The sequence below is a fragment of the Lampetra fluviatilis genome, chromosome 25 (assembly GCF_964198595.1).
Source record: "Lampetra fluviatilis chromosome 25, kcLamFluv1.1, whole genome shotgun sequence".
Lineage (NCBI taxonomy): Eukaryota > Metazoa > Chordata > Hyperoartia > Petromyzontiformes > Petromyzontidae > Lampetra > Lampetra fluviatilis.
The window spans coordinates 13,360,308-13,371,908 of NC_136299.1; the positions used below are offsets into that span (position 1 = coordinate 13,360,308).

The 11,601-nt window shown below is 45.6% G+C and overlaps 1 protein-coding gene across 1 annotated transcript in view; it reads left to right on the forward strand.

Annotated features, from left to right (window-relative positions):
- The window catches only part of LOC144941840 (potassium channel subfamily K member 2-like), a 151,189-nt gene extending 140,064 nt beyond the window's left edge, over positions 1 to 11,125 (forward strand). Inside the window, exons 8-9 of the mRNA XM_078868326.1 lie at positions 6,337 to 6,609; positions 10,069 to 11,125. Of these exons, the coding sequence (XP_078724452.1) occupies positions 6,337 to 6,609; positions 10,069 to 10,461 (666 nt within the window). The 3' untranslated portion in view covers positions 10,462 to 11,125. The remainder of the gene's footprint in view (positions 1 to 6,336; positions 6,610 to 10,068) is intronic.
- Positions 11,126 to 11,601: the final 476 nt, after the last annotated feature.

An 11,601-nucleotide genomic window follows, 5' to 3' on the forward strand; every position in this document is an offset into this window, starting at 1 on the left:
TTTATTTTTTTAATTCGTCAGCTTGAGTCGTAGGCTGCATTGATTGTTACACATGAATTAAGACTTGGACAGGGGTTCGTGAGATGAGACAATTTACATTCCACGCCGGGATAGACGCTGGCCCAGCCAGATGCGGTTATTTGATTAACTGTCTCCCTTACATACTTGGCGCAGACAATATAAAATTGACTGCAATCTAAGACTACACTATTTTATCAGAAGCACTTTAACAATACGCATTTAGAAAAAAAATATTGTGTTTACAAATGGAAAGCTTTTTCCCCAAAATACATTTTGGGATTACATTTAAACTAGTGACGGAAACAACACATGACTGAGTAATTTTCACGGCTATCTTGTAAGTTGACAATAATCCATACGTGAAAACAATGCAGTGGATGTTGAAAATATCACCATTGCTCTAAACATAAACAGCAAAATGTCCATCATCGTATGTGCATGTCGGTATTTTTGTATTCTTCACACAGTGCACATTTGATCCTTAGGTACCCCGAGGTACCAAATAACACAAAGCGAATTTAAATATTTTATTTCTGGGACACTATTTTTCCCAAGGGGTGTACTTAACTCCGCGACTGGGGTACCAATCAATCCGAAATCAGTGCTACTCCGCGATGTTGAAAGGCAGCGAGGACAATCGCGCTGAAACCCTGAACGCTCGCGGTACGCACCGTGGTGGTGCAGCATCGTGTACAGCTCGTCGAGATGAGTCGATTGCCGTATCGCCGACCATCAACAGACAAAAAATTACTGCATCACGGACATTATGTGAGAGCCGGGGTACCGCCATAAGGTTCATTTACAAAAGCTATACCTTATCGATAAAACAATTTATACATAAAAGATACTGCTGGAAATATCATTTTTAGAAAAAATTACCTGAATAATGGATTTGTTGTAAAGTAATGTCTCAGACAGTGTAAATTATTAAATTCCCTCCAACTTCTCTCTCCCCGGCAGTATAAATGGGTTCACCGCAGTTCCTTGGCAAGTCACCTGTGGTGGGATACAGCAAAATCCTCCCACCTCTTACAAGATGTCTCGCTATAGTGGGAGAATGTCAAAATATCCTCTCGACACCATGTCTGGGAGCTCCTGCTAGTGGAGGCTTTTCTGCCGGCAGTGGCGTGTGGGATAATTACAGGGCCGTGCATATATTTTCATCTTTTATATTGCAAAAACTACTAATATGTTATGGTTAAGACGATTCTTGGATATGAGATAACCAGAGTGGCTTCTACAAGTTAATATTCTAGCAGATGCTGGTCTGGTTAGATCTACAAATGTACCTTTGCTCTACTCATTGTTTCACATGTTTGTGTGAAGGAGGATATTTGCTCTAGATTTATATAGGCTCTTGTGATTGCCTCGTAATTACACGCTATTTACATCACATTGATGCCTTCACACTTAAAAAAGGGGCCCATTGTGCCGAATTAGTGGATAGCACAATGTACTATTTATTCAGATACCTAAGTTTGATTCAAGGCCATGGCTAACAGTGACGAGTGATATCTGAACTGACCCCCTGAGCCTTCCCACCTACACCAACCCACACTTACTAACATGATGAAGTATGTTAGTCATGCCACGTTGACTAACGTTGACTAACGTGGCATGGGGAGGCCTTCATCCAGCAGTGGATTGACGAAGTGCTGTACCTTTTTGTTGCTTGATATTGGCTGCATGTATATGGCATGAAATAGCAAGCTCTGGGCACGTGTTTGACTTGATACATTGAGATGAGACCTCTAAGCAAGCGATCCAAACCTCCAGACCCTATCCCACTCCAGCCCAATTGGCACACAATTTCTCTGATTCATTACGGTTATATACTGGGGGAACACAAGTAAATTACAATGGTGTAACTTCCGTTTAGGCTGACGTTTTAGTAGATTTGGCTACTCTATAATGAACATTTTCTATACATAAGTCAGGCAGAGGAATATTTCCACCTTTTTAAACCTCGTAACAAAAACAAATTGCGATAAGGAGTTTGCTATTCATAAAAATAAGTGTGCACGCCTGATCACGCAGTGCTTAATTTGCTTATCATCAGGAGATCAAAAACGACACGGCTCTGCGCTGCACTGGAAATCACCGCTGCACCTTCCGTCGTGTTGATGTTTCCCATTGTAGGGGTCACCCTCCACTTCGCAATTGTCCAGCGAACGCATCAGAATAACGGGTCTCCCGGCAGTGTGACGTGACATCCAGCTCTGAGAAGTGCTTCTGCGTCCTAAAAGCATTTGCGCTTTTGGGTTTGGGACACTCACTGTTGGGAAACGCAATTACCTGCTCACGTTTAAGATGATTAATCGGCTTTTTTCACAGTTAAACTAAGCTTGTGCTTGCACCTGTTTGTTTGTTTGCCATGTATGTAAAGTTGCAAGTAAGGTAAAGGTAACACAGATGAAGGTACAGCTCTGCAATTGCTGCCCACAGCACTGCCGACAGAAGGGCCTCTACTCGAGGAGCCACTCTAAACGGTATATTGGCCTACTTTTCCATACTGCCCAGACAGCTTGGAAGTGGGTGGGATGACCCACACTTTGCCCCACCACAAGTGACCAGCCCGTCAACTAACAGCGGTCTTATCCGTTTATAACTGTGGAGTCGTCAGAGGCGGGGTAATTTAAGAAGGTTGCACCATTGTTTCAACTGGCGTGCTGGGAGATTTGAGTCGAACCGGTGACCTCTGGATTGCAAGTCCAGAGGTTGCACCATGACAACAAAGTATGAATGTGTGGCCATTGTATTCAGGTTTTCTATTGGCACAATTTTCTTAAAATAAACATATGTTTGTGTCTAGTTTGTTGTCCTTCCACCGCACCTCCGATTAGCACGGATGGCTATATATGATGTGAAAGAAGTTCACCTTTCTACATCATGACTGCATGTAGGTAAATACTTTTTGATGGTGAGTAATTTTTTTCTGCTTGGAAAATTATTAATTAAAAAGCTATTTATTGCGAAATAAATCATATCCCTTTATATCCAACACATTATTGCGTATTTGGTCTCAACTGTTAGGTATGGGATCAAGTATACACGAGTGCTCATTAGGCCTATGGTTGACTGTTGCAGGGAGAGCAGTCTTTGTGCGATTGGCCTCAAACACCTCAAAGGTCCTGGGTGATGTTTTTCTACCAAGGAACATAGCATCACACACTACTCTGGGTATGCATAGTCAATCTCGTACATGTACACTTAATTGTAAGACCTTTGCTTTACAATATTTACAAGAAAAATATATTTTGACATGTTGTAAAAAAATGTTCATGTCATTTCACTCATTTGACATCGGAAAACTATATCGCTTTTCTTTTTGGATAAATAATAATTTTATTAACAGTATTCATGCTGTCCTACCAAACAACTTTTTTTATACAGTTGGAAAATATCACAATTTACATACGTTTCTACATAGATGTTCTCGTTACAAGGGGACATTTTTAAACTCTTTTAAGAAAACGAGTTGTGCAGTGTGTGGTCAATTTGCCTGGAATGTGCCCTATCATATCGTATCCTGTAAGCTAAGCTGAGTTTGAGCCTGGAGAGTGCTTGGATGAGCTATCACCACGCATTAAGCAGGAGTTTCATGGCTACTTGCAGCGCTGTTAGAGCAGCAGAGAGCAGTGCATAAAACAATCCATCACAGTGCTGCATTATGCTGTATTGTCTACACACAGTGCTGCACCAGGCTGCACTGTCTACACACACAGTGCTGCACTATGATGCACTGTCTACACACACAGTGCTGCACCATGCTGCACTGTCTACACACACAGCGCTGCACTATGATGTATTGTCTATATTGTCGACATTTCCTCGCACCGTGAACAACCCGCACTGCGGGCAGGGGGATTGGTCCTCATCGAGCAATGGATAGTGGCCATGCTCAGTTGCTCACGTAGGGAACGGTGGCAAGAGGAGACCACAACAACAACAACAAGGAAACATTTCCGTGTCCATTAGTTTGTACATCCAGTGATCCAGGCCAAGCAGCTGCTAGTGGAAAGTGGACGTTCCATTTAGCCACGCTTCAATGAATCCTGGTAATGCAACTGGAAAACATGGATTGTAATTATTGTACATTTATATGCAGATTGAGTCTTACAAAGGGAAAAAGGCAAAAATTATCCGTCGAGCAAATGAGTAATGTAGGGTGTGATCAACAATGTTCCAAGCATTGAAAGACACAAACGCATGCGCGTGCGAGTGGCATTTTATTTTAAGCACCTCTCGTAGTAATGAGCTCCTGTTTCATTTGTGGGCAAAATTCGTCATTTAAAACAAATGTAGCACGAGGTCACGATGCTCTTATTTGCGAAGAATTAGTAAAGAGATATAGAACTGCATTTTATTTTAATTTTCACGGAAAATTAGCTGATGTGTCGGATGCCTTCTGACAGAGGCACACGTTACAATCAGAAGCCTGGAAACTCGTCCTTTTATCATCGAGAATAACTATGTCTGCCTTCCTGGCGAAGCTGACATCGCACCCTGTAAATGATGACAACTGCAAGAACAGACATTGTATATGCTATCGTATTTTATCTTTATTTCTGTATGTTTCATGACTGGTGCGGTGGTGTCAGACCTATGATCAAATCACCCAGAATGCACCCGATCTCATAAGACCTCGCAATCCAAGCCGGTCGGAGCTTGGAGAGTGCTCGGTGGGGTGGCCACCACGCGCAACACATCGGTGCAGTAGGCGTTGTGTGCAGTAGAGGGCAGTGTTCTATACTCTCCCTCACCTTCACCAAACCCTATTGACTAGCGCAGTGAAGTATGGTCAAATATCTCTCATGGCCCACATGCCTTACAAAAGTTCTTATCATAAGTGGATTGACATGTACATGCAGTGTTCTGAATGCCTGACTCGGTCCACTTAACCTTTCTTCCTCCTGTGGCTGATGGAATGAGCACTACTTTGTCGCATGTCAACAACCCTGCCATAAGATATGCGGTGGAAAGATGTTATCTCCCTCGCCTGGTATACAGGAGGTCGTGGGTTAAATTGTGACCCTGATGCCTGCTTCATATTTGGAGTTTGCATGTCTCTCTCTCCGTGGTCGCGTGGATTTTTCTCCGGGTCCTTTGTTTTTTACCTCCACATTTAGAATAAACACGCGTTTCGAGTATTTGGCTGCTGGGATTTTTCACGTGATAAGCCACTTCGTTGAGCAATCAATTATGGCCAGGTCGCTTCTGAAAAAGAGATATACAGCTCAGTGGGCCTTACAGGGTTGTGCAGTTGTGGCTGTGAGCAAAATCCGTAACCACGACGAACATTTTAGGTAGATTGACAGGTCACTCGTGATGGAGACCAACCGAGACAAGCAGTGATTGCCGGACACTTACTGTAATAAGTGATTTTCTCTGCAGGCACCTTCATGTGAAATATTTGGAAGTAGCATCACAGAAACTTTCAACAGCAACCCTCCACTTAATGAGTGGTGCTCGACTCCACTTGATGATCACCGAGGCTTTGGCAATGTCGGAGGCTTTCTCTCGCAGGCAGAGTGAACCGCACTCGATCATCTTGATGAATCTCCTCATATTTGTTTATTTGATGAAAAATGGCTCTCTTTGTGATTGAGAGAAAGGGGAGAATATTCGTTTTGCTGGCTTTTCATAGATTTAGAGATTTTTTGCAGCCCCGGCACAAGATGATAAAAGCAAGAACAAAGCAGGCGAGCCAGAGGTAGCAGCGGCCACTTTATTCACTTTCCTGCGTGTTCCTGTGTCTGTTGATGCGCATTCGGGGTGTAACAATGCATCAGTAGTTTTACAATTCTTATATTTTGTATGGAATGGATTATTGTGTCCTACAGGCACTATAGGCAGCTACTTTCATAGTGATAATAATTTGGATGAGTGATGATTATGATTGATAGCGGATGATACATTTGTTTGTCTGATATATGATTAACAATTAGGATGATGGTGATAGAGGATGATGATGATAATTATGGATGGTGGATGATGAAGATTCCATATGATATATGACGATGGATTATAGATAATGATGGATGATGATGACGGAGGGCAATGCGTGACGATGGAATCTGGATGATGATGATGACAACCCGCGGTGGATTCAAATGAAGATGACAAACGAATGGCTATCAATGACGGGCGACGATCGTGACGATCTGAACGACCGCGATTCGAACCCGCGACCTTCCTGTCACAAAAACTACGACCGCACCAGGGCCCCCACAACGCCCACCTCTCGTGTCCCTCTCTCTCCACTCTCTTTGCTCTCTCACCTCCCTCCGCTCTCTCCACGCTCCGGCGCGACAGGTGGGGGAGATCCGGGCGCAGGCCGCCGAGTGGAAGGCCAACGTGACGGCCGAGCTGAAGGTGACGCGGCGGCGCCTGAGCGTGGAGATCCACGACAAGCTGCAGCGTGCCGCCTCCATCCGCAACCTGGAGCGGCGGCACCGGCTGGGCCCGCACGAGCCTCGTCGCCATTCCATGGACGTGCTGACGGCCGAGCGACGCACGCCCTCGCGCGCGTCCTTCCTGGCGCTCGCCAACAAGGCTGAATCCGTCGACCGGATCGTGCCTCCCTCGGTGAGTCGAAGCTAAACTCTTTACGGATAACTATTTTTTATTTTACCAGGTAAAGGCCCACTGAACTGTATGGCTCTTCTTCAGAAGCAGCAAAACACTGTCGACGCGTGACGTTGGTTCTAAACGTGGAGGGGAAAACCGGAGAACCCAGAGAGAAATCCACTGGACCACAGGGAGAGAGACATGCAAACTCCAAAAATACAGCAGCAGGCATCAGGGTCGGAATCGTGCCCACGACCTCCTGTATACCAGGCGAGGGAGTCAACATCTCCGAGACACTGTGGCCCCCCCTACTCCCCGTACCACTGACACCCGAGCGATGCATCGGTCTTCTCGAGCGATGCCTCATTCTTCCCGCTGGAGCGTCGGAGCCGCACGCCGGCGCTGCGGCTCTCAGCCCCGGCCCTGAGCCAGCGAGGCAACCTCGTCCAGGAGGCCCCACGTCGGTTTGTTCCACTGTGGGAAAGCCGAGCCCGGCAGGCTGGTGTCGCTCGATGCGGTTGAGTGGGGAGTCGTGTCTAGACGGTGCAGTGAGATTAGGTAATGAAGAGAATATCCGCGTATAGACTCAGTGTGTGGTTGATAGTATTGATAACGACAATTAAGATTAAACGCAGTGAGCAACTGAGCTTTAATTCGATTGCAAATTGCAGTGAATTGATTCATTAATCAATACACACACTTGCATTTCCTGAATCAAGCATAGGCCAACACTGGGTATCTATTCTACCAACAATTTCAACCGATACCAATTCCCGCTCATGTTGCTGTGTAGACCTGTCCTATTGCAGGACGTAGCATTGACTCAGATTAGTTTAAGGAATTGAGAGCTAAGCAGCTCCTAGCGATGCGGTGTGGATTAAATAGATTCCCAGTTAAGGGGATGCAATGATAATAATTATCCCTGCCCTTGGCCTTGCTAGGCCTCGAGCCAGATTTTGAAGTCTTGTGCGGCCCACATATCACGGTTTTGTTCCAGCTGAACCTGGCAGATATCTACTAGAAAATCACCTGTACCGTGAGGGCTCCTCGCTGGCTAGGCTCACATATGACAGTGAATCTGCCTTGACTCGAACGTGGGGGTTGGTGGATCATGCCGAGATGGTTCTTGCAAAAGAGACCCTCTTGTTACAGCACGGTGCAATGCGCATGTAGGAAGCGGGACGCCAATTATGGTTCTTTGCAGTGCGAGTGTTTTCTCTGGGCACGTCTATTTGATTACTTATGCAAAGACACATCAAAGAGGACAACCAGTGCGGAGATGGAGCATTGAGATCAGTTCACGTGTAGGAGTCAAACTAAACTCAAACGGGTTTTATTTTACCAGGTAAGGCCCACTGAGCTACATAGCTTTTTTCAGAAGCGACCTGGCCACAAATAATAGCTGATACTCCTTAGTGGACAGAGGCAGGGGGATGCAAATTACCAGCACAGTTGTTTCAACGGCCGTGCCTGGAGGTCAAATCCAACCGGTGATCTCTGCATTCCAAGTGCAATGTGTTCACCACCACCCCTAACTAATTGCATACTGTCGTGTAAATGGAAGATCAATGGTTCAGGGAAGTACTTTGGCATCAGAGAGCCAGATAATCCAGTTCCATGCACCAACGCACAAGACTAGCGAATCCGTTTTCATATTCCGTCAATACTTGGCTTGACTTTGCAGGCTTGGCTTGCAGCCTCTACTTGTTTTTGTGCTCTTACACTGGCAATGAACAAGGGACGTGGGACACGCTGCTATGAAGAAGCCAATGGATGTGTGGCACGCCAATCAATAATAAAAATTTATCTGCACGGCTAGAAATGTCTTGGGTAACCCCACAAATACCGAGTGCATGCCTCGTTTAGTAACCTAATTGCATAAAAGGCAAAATTGGTTTAGAGATGTGGTCTGTTGGTCCCTTGGATAAGGGCACAGAAACATCTGGAGTCATTAACAAAAGCAATGCATTTTTGAGTGCTATTGGGGACCAAGAATAAAGCTCTGGGAGAGGAAAGGATTTTCTTTTTTTAGAATATCTTACAAAAAAATACATAAATTCACCTCTTTCATACATCATATCAAACGTGCCCACATTGGGAAGTGCCCTTGTCCATTGGTGGTGTTGGTCCACGTGCGGAAATAAAAAATGACTCAAATTAAGTGAACAAGAGAGCAGTCTCGAGTAGAGTTGACTTCTTCAATCTCATTTATTTATTTATTCTCGTTTTCGGTGGATGTATCATCTACACTGCATTGTGTTTGAGCATCGTAATTGGTCCGTAATCACTTCCTTACACTGAGTGAGTCTCTTGCTATTACCTTAATCACTCCTTTGTTCTGGTGCCTCGGGACGGGCTGCATGAAAGGCAACGTATAAATAATAGATGACAACGATAATCAAATATCTGTGGCATGGAGCAGTCTCGCTGTACAGCAACCAGAGCTGGCGTCCCAGTGAGCGGCGGTGCGTGCATGCTCCACAGCGTGGATGAACTCTCGCCCGGAGGATGAACTTGGCGCAATGCCACTTGGCGAGATTCTCTAATTCGTGAATCCCACATTGAAACCTTCAGCGTAAGAACACCTCCATTTTATTTAAACGAATATTGTAACTGCAATGCGCTCGTTTGGAACTATACATTATTTTTAGAAGGCAATATTGTTTTTGCACAGCCCTTGGTCAATCCACTGCTGGATGAGAGCTTTCCCACACCATGAGTCTTCAAGTTGTATACAGGTTGAAGACTTCCTTCCATATATATTTGGTACACTTGTAGATTTGTTTACGTTTCTTCACAGTGAGTTGAGGCCAACCCAATCGCATAAACGTGAATTACTGTGCCCTGGGGAGAAGTCAACAATAATGGGCATGCTCCCCTGCCTGTGTATGTGTGTGTGCGTGCTATGTGTGTGTGCGTGCTATGTGTGTGTGTGTGCGTGCTATGTGTGTGTGTGTGCGTGTGTACGCGTGCTATCTGTGCTATGTGTATGTGCGTACTATGTGTGTTATTTGTGTGTCTGTCTGCGTGCTATGTGTGCTATGTGTGTCTGTCTACGCGTGCTATCTGTGCTATGTGTGTGCTATGTGTGTTATTTGTGTGTCTGCATGCTATGTGTGTGTGGGTACTGTGTGTGCTATGTGTGTGTCTGTCTGTGTGCTATAGGGAGCAGTAGTGTAGCGGTTAGCGTGCTGCGCTAAAATCCCAGCAATCCGAGTTCGATTCCTACTCACGGCCACCAACACCAGTAACGAATATCTGAACTCGTCCTGGGCCTCCCCTAGGTTGACTCAACCTCAAATGAGTACCTGGTTCGGTGTGTAAACATTGCCACTAGGGCGACAAAGGTGGCCGGGCGTGGTGATGACCACCCACCCCCTCGCTGGCCGTACCGGCCTTCATAGGTGCTCGCTAACAGCACTTGCCCCAAAAGTCTGTTAAGGCTATATGGAGGATCGTTGTCTTTGTCTTGTACAGGAGCTACAGAACGGCGAGGTGCTGCATAAGCCGGCGTCGGGAGAGTCGGTTAACTTCGCCGAGAGCTGCAACGCAGGAGGGAGCGGAGGCAGCATGGGCAGCGGCGACATGAAGCCGTACAGCATCAGATCGGCGTTCTCACGACGCAGCGATCACCGCGGCATCCTCAAGCACACCCGGTGGCAGCTGCAGCAACAGCAGCAACACCAGCAGCAGCAGAGGAATCAGCAGCAGCAGCAAAGTCAACGTAATGTGGACAACAGTTTAGAGAGGGAGAGCGATAGTCAGCAACAGCTGGAGAAACAGCCGACGCCAGACACTGCACATGGATCCTGCGACAGCTTTGGGATTGGAAACAGCCAGGCCCATGCTGATGCTGTCAACCAGGGATGATGAAGCCACACGTGCATTTGGACAACAACAAAATCAAAACGATACAATGGAAACATTGAGGATTGTGACACCCAGCTTTGACGACTTGCTTGAGGCTAAAAAACAATTGTGGTGGCTTCTTGAAGCGATGACGATGACCAAACTGCAAATCGTAAAATGTGCCCGGAAAGTGCAAATGAGAAGAATAGATACGTTTAGTTGCAAGGGTGGCATGTTATCTTGCCAAAGCATCGTTTAAATCGGGAACGTATGTTCCATTGAAGACTCATCAAATTGATTATATTTGTTTTTTTTTCAAACGCCTCCTAACGCGAATAAAAATGCCGCTATGCACAATGGCAAAAACCCTGAAGAGTTTTAAACAGGTAGACAGGCGAGGAGTTTGCTAATACCTACACCGAATGGTGAATGGGAGAAAATTTGCCAAAATACTATGATACATTTTGAAATAAATAATATGAAATGAGCATGTCAGCATTGTGCCTCCATGCTGCGTACGAGGTCAACCGTTTGTCTTCAGTTATGAAAATGTGTCGTGTCGTTATCTGGACAACTGGAATATGTAGTAATCCATTATTCAAATATATGTTGAACAAATATTGTGCCTGCTTACAAAACAATGAGATTTAAACATATATGTCAAAAATATACTTATTTTATTATAAACCCCTGTGTCAATAAATAATCGTGAACCAAATCACATGTAGGCTGCCTCTGAGCTCCTTACTGGGCCTCATGGAAGGGAGCGGAGTAGCCCTGCAACCGCACTCCGTGCCACTGCTGGTGTGGGGCATCCGCCAGAGGCAGCGCTTGGGACTCGCCGCTCCCCCAGTGTATTTTGCCTACTCTTCCATGCATCGCAAGCGTCTTGGGAGAGGTGAGAGTAACCGCACTTTACCCCACTACACGCGACCAGCCGATGGACTTTGGTGAACCCATTTACACTGCTGCTGGGGTGGGGGGGGAGTTGTTTCAGAAACGTAATCATTGGTGTGCCGGAGAAGAGGCATTTCAGAAGGAAAACGTTAAACATTTACGTCCTTTGCTTCGTAATATGAAGCAGAGCAGAACACACATACTCTTTGGTTCTTTCGGTAAAGTCACGTAGGTATAAAATAAAATAAATAACGACGTTTCGGT